General features: G+C 42.2%; 1 protein-coding gene across 1 annotated transcript; it reads left to right on the top strand.

Annotated features, from left to right (window-relative positions):
- Positions 1-5,504: 5,504 nt before the first annotated feature.
- LOC115207939 (coatomer subunit zeta-1) lies at positions 5,505-18,980 on the top strand. Its single transcript, XM_029775541.1, has 9 exons — positions 5,505-5,577; positions 5,850-5,918; positions 10,319-10,400; positions 10,599-10,690; positions 10,793-10,848; positions 12,503-12,580; positions 16,879-16,930; positions 17,051-17,089; positions 18,266-18,980. Exons 1-9 carry the CDS (start codon positions 5,560-5,562, stop codon positions 18,311-18,313), a joined length of 534 nt encoding a protein of 177 aa, XP_029631401.1. The 5' UTR covers positions 5,505-5,559; the 3' UTR covers positions 18,314-18,980.
- The last annotated feature ends 2,679 nt before the right edge of the window (positions 18,981-21,659 follow it).

The raw sequence follows: 21,659 nt of genomic DNA on the forward strand, positions 1-21,659 counted from the left end.
TGAGAGAGAGAAAGAAAGAAAGAGAAAGAGAGAATTAGAGAGAGCATATTTAAATTCACACAGGACACCGGAAAAGACGAGAAATACTCCAGATGTGGCAGACTGACCCTAGCCCCCCGACACATAAACTACTGCAGCATAAATACTGGAGGCTGAGACAGGAGGGGTCAGGAGACACTGTGGCCCCATCCGATGAAACTCCCGGACAGGGCCAAACAGGTAGGATATAACCCCACTCACTTTGCCAAAGCACAGCCTCCACACCACTGGAGGAATATCTCCAACCACCAACATACCATCCTGGGACAAGGCCGAGTATAGCCCACAAAGATCTCCGCCACGGCACAGCCCAAGGGGGGGGCGCCAACCCAGACAGGAAGACCACGTCAGTGACTCAACCCACTCAAGTGATGCACCCCTCCCAGGGACGGCATGGAAGAACACCAGTAAGCCAGTGACTCAGCCCCCGTAATAGGGGTAGAGGCAGAGAATCCCAGTGGAAAGAGGGGAAACCGGCCAGGCAGAGACAGCAAGGGCGGTTCGTTGCTCCAGCCTTTCTGTTCACCTTCACACCCCTGGGCCAGACTACACTTAATCATAGGACCTACTGAAGAGATATGTCTTCAGTAAAGACTTAAAGGTTGAGACTGAGTCTGCGTCTCTCACATGGGTAGGCAGAATATTCCATAAAAATGGAGCTCTATAGGAGAAAGCCCTGCCTCCAGCTGTTTGCTTAGAAATTCTAGGAACAATTAGGAGGCCCGCGTCTTGTGACCGTAGCGTACGTGTAGGTATGTACGGCAGGACCAAATCGGAAAGATAGGTAGGAGCAAGCCCATGTAATGCTTTGTAGGTTAGCAGTAAAACCTTGAAATCAGCCCTTGCCTTAACAGGAAGCCAGTGTAGGGAGGCTAGCACTGGAGTAATATGATACAATTTTGGGGTTCTAGTCAGGATTCTAGCAGCCGTATTTAGCACTAACTGAAGTTTATTTAGTGCTTTATCCGGGTAGCCGGAAAGTAGAGCATTACAGTAGTCCAACCTAGAAGTAACAAAGGCAATGATACATTTTTCTGCGTCATTTTTGGACAGAAAGTTCCTGATTTTTGCAATGTTACGTAGATGGAAAAAAGCTGTCCTTGAAACAGTCTTGATATGTTCTTCAAAAGCGAGATCAGGGTCCAGAGTAACGCCGAAATTCACAAAAAGGACGTTGGAGGCAGCTTATGGCAGAAAAAGAAACAGTAAATTCTCTGGCAACAGCTCTGGTGGACATTTTTGCGGTCAGCATACCTTTTGCACGCAAAACTGCACATGTTATTGTGGTCTGTGTAATTATAATGCTGTTAAATCAGCTTCTTGATATACCACACCTGTCAGGTGGATGAATTATCTTGGGAAAGGATAAATGCTCACAAACAGGGATGTAAACAGGGATGTAGCCTTCCCTGTAGCTCAGTTGGTAGAGCATGGTGTTTGCAACACCAGGGTTGTGGGTTCAATTCCCACGGGGGGCCAGCACAGAATTTTTTTTAATGATATGTATGAAATTGTATGAAATGTATGCATTCACTACTGCTAAATGACTAAAATGTAAATGTAAAATGTAAACAAATTTGCGCACAGAATTTGAGAGAAATAAACTTTTTGTGCGTATGGAAAAATGTCTGGGATATTTTCTTTCAGCTTATGAAACATGGGACCAACACTTTACATGTTGCGTTTATATTTTTTGTTCAGTGTATGTTGGTGGCAGTGATGGCTTAATCCTAGTAGTAGTTCCCAAGGATTTTGCAGTGTGCCTGATATTGGGGTGTTGGCACACAACGACTTCAGATGGGTAATATAGCCACCCATGCAAGATTTCTGGCTATTCAATCATCCCTTGGTCCCTTAAATCAATACATTTCTAGCATTAGGAGGCTGAAGAAATTTGCCTTTGCCCCTAAGACCCTCCTGATCTTTTAAAGATACACCTGTCGGGCTGTATCTCCGCCTGGTATGGCAATTGCATCGTCCGCAACAGCAGGGCTCTCCAGATGGTGGTACGGTCAGCCCAACGCATAACTAGGTGCACACTGTGTGCCCTCCAGGACATCTACAGCACCCAGTGTCACGGGAAGGCCAAGAAGATAATCAAGGACCTATGCCACCCGAGCCACGGTCTGTTCACCCTGTCACCACGCTGCAGAGTATTTTTGCTCTGCTCATACAGTGGTGTAAAAATACTTTAAAGTACTACTTATGTAGTTTTGGGGGGTATCTGTAGTTTACTATTTATATTTTTGACAACTTTTACTTCACTACATTCCTAAATAAAATAATGTACTTTTCACTCAATACATTTTCCCTGACACTCAAAAGTACTTGTTACATTTTGAATGCTTAGCAGAATAGGAAAACAACCAAATTGTTTGTCTGACGAGTATTTTTCTCCGCTCATACAGTGGTGTAAAGTACTTAAGTAAAAATACTTTAAAGTACTACTTATGTAGTTTTTTAGGGTTTCTGTAGTTTACTATTTATATTTTTGACAACTTTTACTTCACTATATTCCTAAAGAAAATAATGTGCTTTTTACTCCATACATTTTCCCTGACACCCAAAAGTACTTGTTACATTTTTTATGCTAAGCAGGACAGGAAAATAGTCAAATTCACACACTTGTGAAGAGAACCTCCCTGGTCATCCCTACTGCCTTTGATCTGTCAGACTCACTAAACACACATACTTAATTTGTAAATTATGTTGGAGTATTGGAGTGTGCCCCTGGCTATCTGTAAATAAATGTAAAAACTAAATTGTGCCGTCTGGTTTGCTTAATATAAGCAATTTCAACGCATTTATACTTTACTTTTGATACTTAAGTATATTTTAGCAGTTACATTTACTTTTGATACTTTTACTCAAGTAGTATTTTACTGGGTGACTTACTTGAGTCATTTTCTATTAAGCTATCTACTTTTACTCAAATATGACAATTGGGTACTTTTCCAACATGTTCGGTTTTTCAGTGGGTGCTGCAGCACCCTCATCACCCCGACTTCCTGTGTCTATGTACACACCATCATATATTATTTGACTCTGATGATAAAGAAATAGAAAATATTCCTGTAAAGGAATGTGTTAAATATTTAGGAATACATCTGTCAAAAAACACTTAGACAACATTTGAATTTCTCTCCTAAAATTAAGAAAACCAAAAATATATTCAATAATTGGCTACAAAGAGATCTTTCTTGTCACGGGTGTCGTAGGGTTTAGACCAAGATGCAGCGGGAAAACATATACTCATCTTCTTTTATTAAAGGACAACGTATACAAAAACACGACGACAACGAACAGGCCGGTAAGGCACAAAGCTATACACAGCAACAATCTCCCACAAAATCCCATGACAAAACACATACCTATTTATAGGACCTTCAATCAGAGGCAACGATAGACAGCTGCCTCCAACTGAAGGCCCCAACACCAATTAACTAAACATAGAAATACAAACGACTAGACTGAACATAGAACTAAACTAACATAGAACAATAACCAAAACCCTGGACTAATAAATCAAATACCCCTCTACATAAACAACCACCCCGAACCATATAAACCAAATACCCCCTCTACATGAACACATACACAAACACACCCTGAACCACATAAAACAAATACCCCCTGCCACGTCCTGACCAAACTATAATAACAAATAACCCCTATTACTGGTCAGGACGTGACATTTCTATACTTGGGAGAGTACTTCTGTCCAAGGCAGAGGGACTGTCTCGTTTTGTGTACCCCTCATTATCGTTATGTGTAAATCCTGCTACTTGTAAAGAGATCAATAAGACCTTTCTTGACTTCATCTGGAAAAATAAGTCTCACAAACTAAAAAAGTCAGTCCTTTCTAACAAAAGAGCTGAAGGGTCTGGAAGTGTTGGATTTTGTTGACATAAATAACACTTTCAAGATAAACTGGTTGAAAAGATGTTTGATCAATACTGATTCAATATGGTATTTCATTCCAAATAATGTGTTTAATAAGTTGGGAGGTCTTCCATTTTTACTGAAATGTAATTATATTCCTGAAAGATTACCCGCTAAATTGGCTAGGTTTCACCAACAAGCTTTAATTGCCTGGAAAATATGTTTCCTGCACAATTTTTCCCCACATAAAGCTCTTCTGGGGAATAATTCAGACATAACTGAAAGGAATAAGTCATTGTTCTACCCCAGCTGGCATGAGAGGAATATTGACTTTGTTCTTGATGTTTTTGACAACAAGGGTAATATTCTCACATATAAACAATTTATAACATTGAAAGAGTTTCCAATACCTTTCAGAGAGTTTATTTCTGTGATCAAAGCCATTGTCAGTGGTCTAACTACACTAATGAAAACTCATCTTAGCTTTGGTAATGATCACAAAGTTTATCCAGAACTCAGATTGGAAGGCGTGGGTTTACCGAGAGGAAAGTTTTTCTGGAACATGCTTATTCCTGACATTGTCTGTAAAAATGCATGGTTAAGGCCTTACAAATATTGTATACCAAACAAAGTTAAGGAAGTGCACTTCAAAATGTTACATAAGATATATCCATGTAATTCTATGATATCCAAATTTGTGGCTATTGATTATATCTGTGTTTTCTGTGAAAAAGAATGTGAGAATCTGTCCCACTTGTTCTTTGAATGTAAATTTGTGTCAGAATTTTGGGGAAACCTTGCAAAAAACTTATTTACCATTATGAACACTATCTATGTTTTGAACATGAAAGATATAATATGTTACTATTGCAATGAGAACAAGACCACTGAAATTATTGTGATTTTTTTTATTCTTGTTGCCAAATACTTCATACACAAACAAAAATTCTATACCAAAATTTCACATTTATGGATTGAATTTAACTATTTTATTAAAACATTAACCCTAGTGAACAATAACAAGAATAACATTTTCCTAAATCATTACAATAAAAAATGTTCATAGTGATTACAATTGCACTAGAATTGTTTATTTTTTTTATATATTTTTTGTTTGTTCCAGTATCTCGTTAATACCTGCGTTCTGTTTTGTATGATGTAAGAATGTAAATTGTTGATCTCTATTTTGAATAAAAAAGAATAATACATTTAAAAAAATAAATTAAAAAAACACACCATCATATATATTTATATTCTGGACTCTGACATTGCTCATCCTGTTATTTTTTATTTGTTTTATTTTTGTGATTTGTTGGGTATTACTGCACTGTTGGAGCTAGAAACACAAGCATTTCGCTGCACCTGCGATAACGTTTGCAAAGTAGGGGTATGCGACCAATAGCATTTGATTTGACATGACGATTCAGGAGTACGTCATCAATTCAATTATTCTATCTTGTGTTGTCAAGACACCCTGTACAAAGGTGGCGACAAAGTCTGGGTAAATGCCATTTGAGGACCTGATTTGACTGATGTGAAAGGCAACCAACGGTATGTCTGTCTGACCGCATTTCTGTGTTGCACCAATCACAGAGAGAGTTTTGTCCCTGAATCCACGTCATCTGGTAGTAAGACAAAATGGACGCACTCAGCCTGGTACTGTTAGCGCTCTCATAACATGCATTTCATGCTATTTATGTTGATATTTGTGATTTGAATGACACTATGATATTGATGCATCAGGGGTAGTTGCCATTGTTAGCCCAACAATGTAGAAAGACACAGTTTAACTAGTTAGTTCACAGAATTAGTAGCTAGCTAGCCGGCATGTTATGATGTTGTCAGATTGCAACTGATCAGTCAGCTCTTGTCGTTGAAGTTGTTTGGCATCATGTTCACTGAACAAAATACAACATTCTCTTCATCAGGAACCCACTCTGTACACTGTGAAGGCTGTGCTCATCCTGGACAATGACGGGGAAAGACTTTACGCCAAGGTAACTAGCTAATCAACAGCAATGAATGAACTACCAGCACCTGCCCACACAGTCAATGTGCTTCAAATCAAATCTTATTTGTCACATTACCGTGAAATGCTTACTTACAAGCCCTTAACCAACAATGCAGTTTTAAGAAAATACCCCCAAAAAGTTAGATAAGAATAACAAATAATTAAAGAGCAGCAGTAAATAACAATAGCGGGGCTATATACAGGGGGTGCCGGTACAGAGTCAATGTGCGGGGGCACAGGTTAGTCGAGGTAATATGTACATGTAGGTAGAGTTAGTAAAGTGACTATGCATAGATAATAACAGAGTAGAAGGGGGAGCAATGTAAATAGTCTGGGTAGCCATTTGATTAGCTGTTCAGGAGTCTTATGGTTTGGGGTAGAAGCTGTTTAGAAGCCTCTTGGATCTAGACTTGGCGCTCCAGTACTGCTAGCCGTGCGGTAGCAGAGAGAACGGTCTATGTCTGGGGTGGGTGGGGTCTTTGACCATTTTTAGGGCCTTCCTCTGACACCGCCTGGACTAGAGGTCCTGGATGGCAGGAAGCTTGGCCCCGGTGAAGTACTGGGCTGTACGCACTACCCTCTGTAGTGCCTTGCGGTCGGAGGCGGAGCAGTTACCATACCAGTCAGGATGCTCTTGATCGTACAGCTGTAAAACATTTTGAGGATCTGAGGACCCATGCCAAGTCTTTTCAGTCTCCTGAGGGGGAATAGTTTTTGCCGTGCCCTCTTCACGACTGTCTTGGTGTGCTTGGACCATGTTAGTTTGTTGGTGATGTGGACGTCAAGGAACTTGAAGCTCTCAACCTGCTCCACTACAGCCCCGTCGATGAGAATGGGGGCATGCTCGGTCCTCCTTTTCCTGTAGTTCACAATCATCTCCTTTGTCTTGATCACATTGAGGGAGAGGTTGTTGTCCTGGCACCACACTACCAGGTCTCTGACCTCCTCTCTATAGGCTGTCTCATCGTTGTCTCACTGTTGTGTCATCAGCAAATGTAATGATGGTGTTGGAGTTGTGCCTGGCCATGCAGTTATGAGTGGACAGGGAGTACAGGAGGGGACTGAGCACACACCCCTGAGGGGCCCCCGTGTTGAGGATCAGCGTGGCGGATGTGTTGTTACCTACCCTTACCACCTGGGGGTTGGCCTGTCAGGAAGTCCAGGATCCAGTTGCAGTGGGAGGTGTTTAGTCCCAGGGCCCTTAGCTTAGTGATGAGCTTTGAGGGCACTATGGTGTTGAGTGCTGAGCTGCAGTCGATGAATAGCATTCTCACATAGGTGTTCCTTTGTCCAGGTGTGAAAGGGCAGTGTGGAGTGCAATAGAGATTGCATCATCTGTGGATCTGTTGGTGCGGTATGCAAATTGTAGTGGGTCTAGGGTTTCTGGGATAATGGTGTTGATGTGAGCCATGACCAGCCTTTCATAGCATTTCATGGCTACAGACATGAGTGCTACGGGTCAGTAGTCATCTAGGCAGGTTACCTTAGTCCCTGTGCCCAAGAACACTATGGTGGTCTGCTTGAAACATGTTGGTATTACAGACTCAGACAGGAAGAAGTTGAAAATGTCAGTGAAGACACTTGCCAATTGATCAGTGCCTGCTCGGAGAACACATCCAGGTAATCCGTCTTGCCCTGCTGCCTTGTGAATGTTGACCTGTTTAAAGGTCTTACTCACATCGGCTGCGGAGAATGTGATCACACAGTCGTCCGGAACAGCTGATGCTCTCATGCATGTGTCGGTGTTACTTGCCTCGAAGCGAGCATAGAAGTTATTTAGCTCGTCTGGTAGGCTCGTGTCACTGGGCAGCTCTGGGCTGTGCTTCCCTTTGTAGTCTGTAATAGTTTGCAAGCCCTGCCACATCCGACGATCGTCGGAGCCGGTGTAGTACAATTCGATCTTAGTTCTGTATTGACGGTTTGCCTGTTTGATGGTTCCTCATAGCAGAATTTCTTATAAGCTTCCGGGTTAGAGTCCCGCTCCTTGAAAGCGGCAGCTCTACCCATTAGCTCAGTGCGAATGTTGCCTGTAATCCATGGCTTCTGGTTGGGGTATGTACGTACAGTCACTGTGGGGACGACATCCTTGATGCACTTATTGATAAAGCCAGTGACTGATGTGGTGTACTCCTCAATGCCATCAGAAGAATCCCGGAACATATTCCAGTCTGTGCTAGCAAAACAGTCCTGTAGTTTAGCGTCTGCTTCATCTCACCACTTTTTTATAACTGAGTCACTGATGCTTCCTGCTTTAATTTTTGCTTGTAAGCAGGAATCAGGAGGGTAGAATTATGGTCAGATTTGCCAAATGGAGGGTGAGGGAAAGCTTTGTAAGCGTCTCTCTGCTTCACAGCATGTCAATATTCATACAGCTGCATGAGTAGATGCAAAGTAGCCAACAGTTTTGTAATTTTACATTCAGCTGACTACCTGGGTAACAAATTGCCTGTGTGCTCAAACTGTGACTTATTTTGTGACACTGTCAGTGCTTGACTTGGACTGAAATAGGTTCTGGTTCTCATTTTGGGTGCTGGTACTGTTTATATTTAGGTGCAGGAGCTCTACAAGCTCAAGCAGTATAACATTTGAGTTGCAAGTACTCTGCTCTGGTGAGCTCCTGCCCAAGTCAAGCACTTGACACACAGTATTCACACCCCTTGACTTTTTCCACATTTATTGTTACAGCCTGAATTTAAAATGGATTCATTTGAGATTTTAAAAAAATGAAAAGCTGAAATGTCTTGAGTCAATAAGTTTCCAACCCTTCTCTTATGGCAAGCCTAAATACGTTCAGTAGTAAACATTTTCTTAACAAGTCACGTAATAAGTTAAATGGACTCTGTGTGCCATAATAATGGATTACATGATTTTTGAATGATTCCACAATTTCTCTACCCAACACATACAATTATCTGTATTGTTCCTCAGTCGAGTTCAGAATTTCAAGCACAGATTCAACCACAATGACCAGGGAGGTTTTCCAATGCCTCGCAAAGAAGTGCACCTATTGGTAGATGGGTAAAAAAATTAAATCAGACACTGAATTTCCCTTTGAGCAGTGGTGTAAAGTACTAAGTTGTTTTTGAGGGTATCTGTACTTTACTATTTCTAGTTTTGACTAATTTTATTTCACTACATTCCTAAATAAAATAATTTACTTTTTACTCCATACATTTTCCCTGACATCCAAAAGTACTCGTCACATTTTGAATGCTTAGCAGAACAGACAAATTGTCAAAATCACACACTTATCAAGAGAACGTCCCTGGTTATGCCTACTGCCTCTGATCTTGCAGACTCACTAAACACACGTACTTTGTTTGTAAATTATGTTGGAGTGTGCCTCTGGCTAACTGTAAATAAATTAAGAAAATGATGCAGTCTAGTTTGCTTAACATAAGGAATTTGAAAGTATTTATGCGTTTACTTTTGATACTTAAGTTTATTTAAACCAAATAGTTTTAGACTTTTACTCAAGTAGTATTTTACTGGGTGACTTTTACTTGAGTCATTTTCTGTTAAGGCATTGTTACTTTTACTCAAGTATGACAATTGCGTACTTTTTCCACCACTGCCTTTGAGTATGGTGAAGTTATTAATTACGCTTTGGATGGTACATCAATACACCCAGTCACTACTAAGATACAGGTGTCCTTCCTAACTCAGTTGCCGGAGAGGAAGAAAACCGCTCAGGGATTTCACCATGAGACCAATGGTGATTTTAAAACAGTAAAGAGTTTAATGGCTGTGATAGAACTGAGGCTGGATCAACAACATTGTAGTTACTCCACAATGCTAACCTAAATTACATAGTAATCGTCATCGGCAAGGACTAGGACATTTTTGTAGGATAAGAAGAAATAGAATAGAGCTAAGCACGGGCAAGATCCTAGAGGAAAACCTGACACTGGGAGACATATTTACCTTTCAGCAGGACAGTAACCTAAAACCCAAGGCCAAAAATACATGGGAGTTGCTTACCGAGATGACATTGAATGTTCCTGAGTGGCCTAGTTAGTTGACTTAAATCCATTTGGAAATCTATGGCAAAACTTTAAAATGGCTGTCTAGCAATGATCAACAACCAACTTGACAGAGCTTAAGAGTTTACAAAAATAATAGTGGGCAAATATTATATAAGACGTGTGCAAACCTCTTAGAGATTTACCCCAAAAGACTCAGCTGTAATCGATGCTAAAGGTTATTCTAACATGTATTGACTCAGGGGGGTTGAATACTTATCTAATCAAGATATGTTATTGTTTATTTACATGAATCTAAAAAATAAAATAAAAAATCCCATTTTGTAACAACAAAATGAGGCAAGGGGTGTAAATACTTTCTGAAGGCACTGTATGTGATCTCCGTTTGACTTCTGCCCCACAGTACTATGATGAAACCTATCCCACTGTGAAAGAGCAGAAGGCTTTTGAGAAGAACATCTTCAACAAGACACACCGCACAGACAGTAAGATGTTTATCCGGCCTAATGAATCATATGCACTTCAGTTTACATTATGGCCACAGGCTTCAGTACTTGCTATTTCATCTCTTGCCAAAGGCTTTGAGTGCCGATCTGTTTTCAGTTGCGTGAAGGCTTCTGTGTATAACTGGTATAAGGAAGCTGTTGTATCAGAGACTGAACTCTCTCCGCTTCTTTACCCAGGTGAGATAGCGCTCCTAGAAGGTCTTACCGTTGTCTACAAAAGCAACATTGACCTCTACTTTTATGTTATTGGCAGTTCACATGAAAATGAGGTAGGCTGATGGTGGTATGCAAACAAAACACAATGAAACATTGCCTATGTTGGCTTGTTTCTCCCACAATACATTGATACGTTTTGTTATTTGTTCCCCCAGTTGATGCTTATGTCAGTGCTTAATTGTCTGTTTGACTCGCTCAGCCAGATGCTAAGGTAAGACTGCACTTTATTTACACTGAACACAAATATAAATGCAACAATTTTAAAGATTGGACTGAGATGCATACAGTTCATATCAGGAAATCAGTCAATTGAAATAAATTCATTACGCTCTAATCTATGGATTTCACGTGACTGACCTTTAAAAATATAAAGCAGGGGCGTGGATCAGAAAACCAGTCAGTATCTGGTGTGACTGCCGTTCGCTTCATTCAGCGCAACACATCTCCTTCGTATAGAGTTGATCAGACTGTTGATTATGACCTGTGGAATGTTGACCCACTCCTCTTCGATGGCTGTGCGAAGTTGCTGGATATTGGCGGGAACTGGAACATGCTGTCGTACACATCGATCCAGAGCATCCAATTTGTAAGTCGCTCTGGATAAGAGCGTCTGCTAAATTACTTAAATGTAAATGTAAATGATCCCAAATATGCTCAATGGGTGACATGTCTGGTGAGCATGCAGGCCATGAAAGAACTCGGACATTTTCAGCTTCCAGAAATTGTGTCCAGATCCTTGCGACATGGGCCTGTGCATTATCATGCTGAAACATGAGGTGACGCGGCAGATGAATGGCACGACAATGGGCCTCAGAATCTCATCACGGTATCTCTGTGCATTCATTTTCCATTGATAAAATGCAGTTGTGCTCATTATCCGTAGCTTATGCCTGTCCATACCATAACCCCACCTCCACCATGGGGCGCTCGCCCACATGACGCCATACACACTGTCTGCTATCTGCACGGTACAGTTGAAACTGGGATTCATCCGTGAAGAGCACACTTCTCCAGCATGCCAGTGGCCATCGAAGGTGAGCATTTGCCCACTGAAGTCAGTTGTGACGCCGAACTGCAGTAAGGTCAAGACCCTGGTGATGACGACGAGCATGCATATGAGCTTCCCTGAGATGGATTCTGACAGTTTGTGTAGAAATTCTTCGGTTGTGCAAACCCACAGTTTCATCAGCTGCCCGAGTGGCTGGTCTCAGACGATCCCGCAGCTGAAGAAGCTGGATATGGAGGTCCTGAGCTGGCGTGGTTACACGTAGTCTGCGGTTGTGAGGCCGGTTGGACGTACTGCCAAATTCTCTAAAACGATGTTGGAGGCGGCTTATAGTAGAGAAATTACAAGCATTTCGCTACACCTTCAATAACATCTGCTAAACATGTGTATGTGACCAATAAAATTTGATTTGAATTTAACATTCTATGCTCTGGTAGACATTCCTGCAGTCAGCATGCCAATTTCACGCTCCTTCAAAACTTGAGACATCTGTGGCATTGTTGTGTGACAAGCTGCACATTTTAGAGTGGCCTTTTTATTGTCCCCGGTACAAGGTGCACCTGTGTAATGACATGCAATGACATTCTTGATGTAACACCTGTCAGGTGGATGGATTATCTTGGCAAAGGAGAAATGCTCACTAACAGGGATGTAAACACATTTGTGAACGAAATAAGCTTTTTGTGTGTCTTTTATTTCAGCTCATGAAACATGGGACCAACACTTTACAATTGCATTTTACAGTTTTTGTTCAGTGTAGTTGAATAAGCAACTGAATGCGACATTTGTAACACTTTTGTTCATTTCCATAGAGAGGTCATGATGTGTGTTTAGGCTCCCTTTCTTTGTCCTCCTGCAGGAAAAATGTTGAGCGGCGGGCCTTGCTGGAGAACATGGAGGGCCTGTTCCTGGCAGTGGATGAGATTGTGGATGGGGGGTAGGTAGAGCACTTATCTCACCCCAAAGCAGGGGTCTCTGGAGCTCTGTATTCTCCTCTAGTATGTCCTTTGACTCCTTGACCAAACCAACTTTTCCATCTAGAATAGAGTACAAGGATACAATACATGGCTGGACATTCATGCCTGGATGCCTTCAAAGACAGACATCTCACTATGCAGTGCCTTGCAAAAGTATTCATCCCCCTTGGTGTTTTTCCTATTTTGTTGCATTACAACCTGTAATTTAAATGGATGTTTATTTGGATTTCATGTAATGGACATGCACAAAATAGTCCAAATTGGTGAAGTGAAATGAAAAAAATAACTTCACCCCCTTTGCTATGAAGCCCCTAAATAAGATCTGGTGCAACCAATTACGTTCGAAGTCACATAATTAGTTAGATTGCACACAGGTGGACTTTATTTAAGTGTCACATGATCTGTGTGTGTGTGTGTGTGTGTGTGTGTGTGTGTGTGTGTGTGTGTGTGTATACACTGCTCAAAAAAATAAAGGGAACACTAAAATAACACATCCTAGATCTGAATGAATGAAATAATGTTATTAAATACTTTTTTCTTTACATAGTTGAATGTGCTGACAACAAAATCACACAAAAATAATCAATGGAAATCCAATTTATCAACCCATGGAGGTCTGGATTTGGAGTCACACTCAAAATTAAAGTGGAAAACCACACTACAGGCTGATCCAACTTTGATGTAATGTCCTTAAAACAAGTCAAAATGAGGCTCAGTAGTGTGTGTGTGTGTGTGTGTGGCCTCCACGTGCCTGTATGACCTCCCTACAACGCCTGGGCATGCTCCTGATGAGGTGGCGGATGGTCTCCTGAGGGATCTCCTCCCAGACCTGGACTAAAGCATCCGCCAACTCCTGGACAGTCTGTGGTGCAACGTGGCATTGGTGGATAGAGCGAGACATGATGTCCCAGATGTGCTCAATTGGATTCAGGTCTGGGGAACGGGCGGGCCAGTCCATAGCATCAATGCCTTCCTCTTGCAGGAACTGCTGACACACTCCAGCCACATGAGGTCTAGCATTGTCTTGCATTAGGAGGAACCCAGGGCCAACCGCACCAGCATATGGTCTCACAAGGGGTCTGAGGATCTCATCTCGGTACCTAATGGCAGTCAGGCTACCTCTGGCGAGCACATGGAGGGCTGTGCGGCCCCCCAAAGAAATGCCACCCCACACCATGACTGACCCACCGCCAAACCGGTCATGCTGGAGGATGTTGCAGGCAGCAGAACGTTCTCCACGGCGTCTCCAGACTCTGTCACGTCTGTCACATGTGCTCAGTGTGAACCTGCTTTCATCTGTGAAGAGCACAGGGCGCCAGTGGCGAATTTGCCAATCTTGGTGTTCTCTGGCAAATGCCAAACGTCCTGCATGGTGTTGGGCTGTAAGCACAACCCCCACCTGTGGACGTCGGGCCCTCATACCACCCTCATGGAGTCTGTTTCTGACCGTTTGAGCAGACACATGCACATTTGTGGCCTGCTGGAGGTCCTTTTGCAGGGCTCTGGCAGTGCTTCTCCTTGCACAAAGGCGGAGGTAGCGGTCCTGCTGCTGGGTTGTTGCCCTCCTACGGCCTCCTCCACGTCTCCTGATGTACTGGCCTGTCTCCTGGTAGCGCCTCCATGCTCTGGACACTACGCTGACAGACACAGCAAACATTCTTGCCACAGCTCGCATTGATGTGCCATCCTGGATGAGCTGCACTACCTGAGCCACTTGTGTGGGTTGTAGACTCCGTCTCATGCTACCACTAGAGTGAAAGCACCGCCAGCATTCAAAAGTGACCAAAACATCAGCCAGGAAGCATAGGAACTGAGAAGTGGTCTGTGGTCACCACCTGCAGAACCACTCCTTTATTGGGAGTGTCTTGCTAATTGCCTATAATTTCCACCTGTTGTCTATTCCATTTGCACAACAGCATGTGAAATGTATTGTCAATCAGTGTTGCTTCCTAAGTGGACAGTTTGATTTCACAGAAGTGTGATTGACTTGGAGTTACATTGTGTTGTTTAAGTGTTCCCTTTATTTTTTTGAGCAGTGTATATATATATTTACTTACTTACTTACTTACTTACTTACTTGTTTGTTCTGAAAGGCCCCAGAGTCTGCAACACCATTAAACAAGGGGCACCACCAAGCAAGGAGCTCTCCAAACAGGTCAGGGACAAAGATGTGGAGAAGTACAGACCAGGGTTGGGTTATAAAAAAAATATCAGAACCTTTGAACATCCCACGGAGCACCGTTAAATCCATTATTAAAAAATTGAAATAAACCTGCCAAGAGAGGGCCGCCCACAAAAACTCATGGACCAGACCAGGCAAGGAGAGGATTAATCAGAGGGGCAACAAAGAGACCAAAGAATACCCTGAAGGAGCTGCAAAGCTCCACAGCAGAGATTGGAGTATCTGTCCATAGGACTACTATAAGCCGTACACTCCACAGAGCTGGGCTTTACGGAAGAGTGGCCAGAAAAAAAACATTGGTTAAAGAAAAAAATAAGTAAACACGTTTGGTGTTTGCCAAAAGGCATGTGGGAGACTCCCCAAACATATTGAAGAAGGTACTCTGGTCAGATCAGACTAAAATGTAGCATTTTGGCCATCAAGGGAAACGCTATGTCTGGCACAAACCCAACACCTCATCACCCTGAGAATACCGTTTTTCATCGGCAGGGACTGGGAAACTGGTCAGAATTGAAGGAATGATGGATGGCACTAAATACAGGGAAATTCTTGAGGAAAACCTGTTTCAGTCTTCCAGAGATTTGAGACTGGGACGGAGGTTCACCTTCCAGCAGGACAATGACCCTAAGCATACTGCTAAAGCAACACTTGAGTGGTTTAAGGGGAAACTTTTTTAAATGTCTTGGAATGGCCTAGTCAAAGCCCAGATGTCAATCCAATTGAGAATCTGTGGTATGACTTAAAGATTGCTGTACACGAGCGGAACCCATCCAACTTGAAGGGGCTGGAGCAGTTTTGCCTTGAAGAATGGGCAAAAATCCCAGTGGCTAGATGTGCCAAGTTTATAGAGACTTGCCGCTGTAATTGCTGCAAAAGGTGGCTCTACAAAGTATTGACTGAATAGTTATGCACGCTCAAGTTTTCTGTTTTTTTGTCACGTTTGTTTCACAATAAAAAAATATTTTGCATCTTCAAAGTGTAAATCAAATGATAATTTAAAAAATATATAATTTTAATTCCAGATTGTAAGGCAACAAAATAGGAAAAATGCCAAGGGGGCGAATACTTTCGCAAGCCATTGTAGCCAAGATAAAGAGGAAGACCAGAAGCAATTCTTTGGCAACCTGGGTCGTTCCACAAAATGATTCCCTTTTGATATTTTAAGTAGAAATTGTGCACCAATATTGCTTTTTCAAAGCCTGTTATATTAAATGAAATATTGACCTCATCGAAAACATGTTTTTAATAAAGGCTTGCTGAAGTGCCACAATTCAGCATTTTGACATGTCCCTCTGTGACATCTATGACGATGTTAACCCACTTAACCCCCAACATTTCTCTAGGTTTTCTCCATAGTAAAGCCCTAGTTATTTTGTTGCTTTGAAAAAGTCATTTCTGAAGATTATTATTTATTTCACTTGATTAGTGATTCATTTTAAGGGAAAATAAACCTATCCCTCATTTTTAAGGTCAATCGTGTTACTCTTTTTTATATAATGAAACAATAACAGTGTTAAACAATGAAACATCTAATAGTCAAATCATAGTGTAAAAGCAGGTGAACTGGTTCTAACCCTTTTGGTAATTTCTTGGGTTTTGTGGTGGAAAACTGAGCAGGTCGAGCAGAACACGCCAACCCTGTTACCAATAGCTAGAAATGTTTTTTACCATCAAAATGTGTTTTGAAGCTTGCATTCAATTGCCCCTCCCTGTTGCACACATCATGCTTCCATTTCCCCTGTCACAAGGGGATTTATGGCAGATTTAAGATGAAATCATCAACCCTGTTACTTTACTTTACTATAGTCATTGTATTTATCTAAAAGGTACTCATTTTGTGGAATGACCCACCTACCACAGATGGATTTTACCAGTTAAATTCTCTATTACATCATTTAAGGTTTCTGAGACTGGATAGGCTCTCAGTCCAATATAAATCAACCATCCTACTAGTCCATAGTTAGGTGATACAATAGCCCCTAGAAGTAAGGTTATTTAGGGTTAGGGAGGATGCCCATTTTGCTTAGCATTTAGATGTCAGCCATTGAGAGTGATCTGTGCTCTTCTGTCTTCCAGAGTCATTCTGGAGAGCGACCCTCAGCAGGTGGTGTACCGTGTGGCCCTCAGAGTAAGACCATTGATCCTCCTCCTCAGTCAAACACCACGGTTCTGTTATCATGGAGTACTGTACTGCCCGGATGTCAACAACATTTAAATTGGACTATTTGTCTCTCTCTCACGTTTACAGGGGGATGATGTTCCTTTAACAGAACAGACTGTGTCTCAGGTAATTGCGCTTCTTATTTACGAGAAAATCTCATATCACCTAGTAAATCTAACCCTAACTTGTTAAAATTGTGTACAATTTATTTTAGTACTACTAATAATTAGATGGGTGCTTACATTAGTCTTATTTCACACATGTACAAGTGTGTATTATACACATGTGAATTGTAAATATTTTTGGGACATATCCCACTCCCCATGAGACACCCTCGGAGATTGGGATCACGGCCAGGGACCAGCCATTATTGACAGCGACCCTGGAGCAATTAGGGTTAAGTGCCTTGCTCAAGGGCACACCAACAGATTTTTTTTCACCTAGTCGGCTCTGAGATTTGAACCAGCAATCTTTCGGTTACTGGCCCAACTGCTTAACCGCTAGGCGACCTGCCGCCTGGTATACTGGAATTTAAACGTGTATTTGATAGTAATGTGATTTGGATATCAGTGAACAACATGGCTGAGTGATGACTAGGTGGTTTGTCAGGCTGACAATCTTAAGCACATATTGTACCTTGTGCTTCCCAGCTCTTTTTATCCCTAAAATGCCCTCATTGGTCTGTTAGCTATTTAAAAAATATATATATATTTCTCTCCAACAGTATATTAAGCTACTACATTAGCTTTATTGTAATGAAAAGGGAAGAGAACAGAGGGGAGCGTACCCAGTGTAGCTGCTAATGAGGCTCCACTGTTAGCTAGACGGCGTGTCTCCACACCTGGCAGGCTCTCTGAGCGCTACGCTGATGGATGCTCCCATCTGACAGGCATTTTACTGGCTGCAGGTGTCTCCCTCTCCCACTCTGTCCATTAATCGTCATCGCCAACCCTGGGCCCGCACGCCTCATAATGGTTACTGAGAGACTTTAGTCTGCAGAATTAAAATGATTCATTCATTGATGTATCGTTCTTGTGTGTAGTGGTATTACTGGTGTCATCACACCACCACTCTTCCCTCATATCACAGTAGGAAAGTTCTGGAAGCTTCCTTCAGTGTTTCATACTGTATGGATTTTTTTCTACCTGTAGTTGGATTTTGAGGTGATGGACATTTACAAACTATACAGTTCTGCCTTATGTGGGTTGCTTACGGCTTTCATCTTCTATAAACAGTATTAGAAGGACACTAAACCAAACCGAGTTCTCCTCACTCTGTTTTTCTCTTATTTCTCTATTTCAGGTGCTTCAGTCTGCAAAAGAACAGATCAAGTGGTCCTTACTGCGATAGGAGAGTTGTCTCTGCTGTCACACACACACCTACCAACACTCACTCACCTGATAACATCATTCCTATTCCTGTGTGTCCCAGAGATCATTGCACTGAAGTCTTCTGATTGAGCCACCAATCAGAACCAGCCAGGCCTACTGTGGCATTTTCTATCCTCCATTTCCTGTCTTGATTATCCATTCCCATGTGGTGGGAGATCCAGAGCTCTTATCGCCCAGACAACAGGATTATTTTTTTGTTGTTGTCTCAACTCCACACATCCTTACTGTCTCTATGGCTGTTGGTGATTCCAACCTTTTCTATTACAGTACCAACAAATGTGATCTGACTAGTATGAATCACCCAGTATTCACCTATTCCTCTGGGATTTTGCCTATTTTAGTGGGCATGGTGTAGTAGCTGTGTTAATAATTGTATGGTATATGAAACATGACTATTGGTAAAACACTGAGCCATCTCCTTGCTGTGCTCGTGTCTCTTTGTACACAACCTTTATTAGAGATTCCACTCAATGTGGCAACTTTTTGCTTGTGTAGTTGTGCATGAAGCATACATTCTGTGATTTTAAATGTGATCATTACAAAGATATGCAGGCTTTCTTTACGTTGTATTTCTCTTGTCGTTGTGAAAATAACTTGGATCAAATAAACTTTATTTAAACCAGCAAGCATTTGATTGGTTTCTCTTGTTTGTGGTGCAGTAAAAGGTTTGTTTGTTGGGGAAAAGTTTGAGGCTATCTTTTGCCGCAGTAGGGCAGATGCTGCAGTTGAAAGGAATTACATCGCCACCTGCTGGGAGACAAAGCCACTACAGTGCACATGTCAGAGTAGTGACAGAGGACATACTAAGATATTTAAACAAATCATTCATACTGACTTGCGTCCAATCCAATGCATGTAGGAAAGTTGCTTAACAGCAGATTCGGACACCGTATGCATGACACCTCAATGGAAAGTAGGCATGACGATCACAACAGCTGAATGATCTATCTGCTAGAACGTGTTAGACTTTAGGAATCCCTGGTATACTGGCAGCAGGTACACATTTTCTCCCTGTGTGTGTGTTTCAAAATGTCAAAAGTTGAGACAAAGTGTGTATGAGGTTTGCATACTGAGTGTGCAGAGGGTAGGGAAAGGTCACAGGGAAGCGCTGCTGCCATCCTTTTAATTTCCATCAGGGAACGTTAGTGACACCTCCGAGCCGTCAAGGACTCATTTCTCATCGGCTAATTACCCCGGCAGAGCCATAAAGAGGCAGAGAGGTAATTTATATTGATTACACAGAAACCAGGATAATTGACTGAAATGCCACCGTTTGGCATGCTCCTATGTTTTACATACACACAGACCGGCAGCATCTCTCTGTGTGTGTGTGTGTCTGTGTCCTGCAGGTTGGTGCCTGTATCTAATAACAGGGAATGTTTACAAGTGTGTGAGTTGATGTATGTCAGAGGTCTATAATTAATGCCTATGATATGTGTATTATTGACAACGGGAATGTCCCATGGTTGGAGTTCTTGTCTGTCTGTTCAGGTCAGAATTAATATTTTCAGCGTCTACCCTGTCTTTATGTTTGCATCCGTCTGTAATTGTCCCACTTTCAAATCTTGACTTCTGCTTGCGTAAACTCACATAAAAAAAGCTTGTGCTTAAATATACATTTACCATTTAAACTAGTGTCACCTGCACTATATACTATTAAACAATTCAGTGATCCTACACATTGATTCAGTGATCCTACACATTGATTCAGTGATCCTACACTTTGATTCAGTGATTCTACACATTGATTCGGTGATCCTACACCTTGATTCGGTGTCGAACAGTGAAAAGTGTGGCGGCATAGATCTTCGTTAATCTTAGCTCATTTGCAAAGACAAATAAATCAAGGGTTTTGGTTGACATCATCGGATCCACCACCATTAGCCGAAACGAGATGATTGAATGGCCACACTGTGCTATCAGGGATATTGGAGCAGGAGTCTGCCTGATTGCATTCTGCTCCCATCTGTGTTGCTGTTATTATGGCCCTGGAAGCTGTGCAAACCCAAGGCATGTGATAAAGGGGAGAGAAAGACATTCGTTAGGGGATGTGTTTTGCATAAACAAACCCGGGGGGGGGGGGGGGGGGGGGGGGTGTGTGTGTGTGTGTGTGTGTGTGTGTGTGTGTGTGTGTGTGTGTGTGTGTGTGTGTGTGTGTGTGTGTGTGTGTGTGTGTGTGTGTGTGTGTGTGTGTGTGTGTGTGTGTGTGTGTGTGTGTGTGTGTGTGTGTGTGTGTGTGTGTGTGTGTGTGTGTGTGTGAGAGTGTGAGAGTGTGTGTGTGTGTGTGTGTGAGAGTGAGAGAGAAAAAGCAGGGTGAAATGGGATTCTGGGATTGTGTAGCAGTGTGGGCAATCTTAATGTTCAAAGCCAAGGCATAACGGTTGTCGTCAAACAGGGATTGCGCCTGTGTGTGTGTACGTGAGTGCAGGGTGAAATGGGATTCTTGGATTGTGTAGCAGTGTGGGCGACCATAATGCCACGGCATAACGGTTGTTGTCACACAGGGATTGCGTCAGTGTGTGTGTGTGCGTGCGTGTGTGTTTTTTTATGAGACGTGGGCCTGGGACCGATATGCAGCATCTACCCGCAGTTTAAACTGTGCTTTATGACTGTGGCTGTTTCTTGTTGTTTACAGATTCTCACTGTCGATTCGGGCCCTGGGACGGAGAGACAGCCAAAAACAACACTACCACAACATTCCCCCCTCCCTCAACTCCCTCCCTCCACGGCTATAACTTACCACTCGAGCCACCAGGCGCCCCAGTTCTACAGAAAAACGTGTAGCAATACCACAAGTAGTAATGTGAACATAAATTACTCTCAAATCTCATCTGTGGTCGCAGTGCATGTAAATGTATTTGCTTGTAATGGTGTGAGGTTGCAGATGTACAAGTTGGTTAGACAAGAGAGAATAGCAAGCAAACTGGCCAGTTATTCCCTATTCCACCCAGCGTACTGCAGGAGCTGCTGGAGAGACAGAGGGAGAGACAGACAAAATAATTTACTATTGGACATTATTTTACTATTGGACATTATTTTGTCTGCTGGAGAGACAGACAAAATAATTTACTATTGGACATAGTGGGGCAGGAAAAAATACATCTCCATTAGTTTGAAAGATCGAGAAAGAGAGATCATACATAGACATACGATGACAATGCTACCATGCCTGATGTCTACACATATCAGTCACACTCAGAATCAACATTTCTGGGGGCATAATGTCAGAGTAACGCTTTCTGAAGTCCTGTGGAGCTGCATAGCTGCACCCCACCCCGAGTCTGGGAACCCAGAGGAAAGGAATT

This window comes from Salmo trutta, chromosome 14 (genome assembly GCF_901001165.1).
Source record: "Salmo trutta chromosome 14, fSalTru1.1, whole genome shotgun sequence".
Taxonomy (NCBI): Eukaryota; Metazoa; Chordata; class Actinopteri; order Salmoniformes; family Salmonidae; genus Salmo; species Salmo trutta.

Excerpts from the sequence above, each read along its gene's own strand:
- LOC115207939 (XM_029775541.1), top strand. Across the intron at positions 10,401-10,598 it reads CAAGACACACCGCACAGACA|GTGAGATAGCGCTCCTAGAA; the intron begins GTAAGATGTTTA and ends TTCTTTACCCAG. Across the intron at positions 10,849-12,502 it reads TCGCTCAGCCAGATGCTAAG|GAAAAATGTTGAGCGGCGGG; the intron begins GTAAGACTGCAC and ends GTCCTCCTGCAG.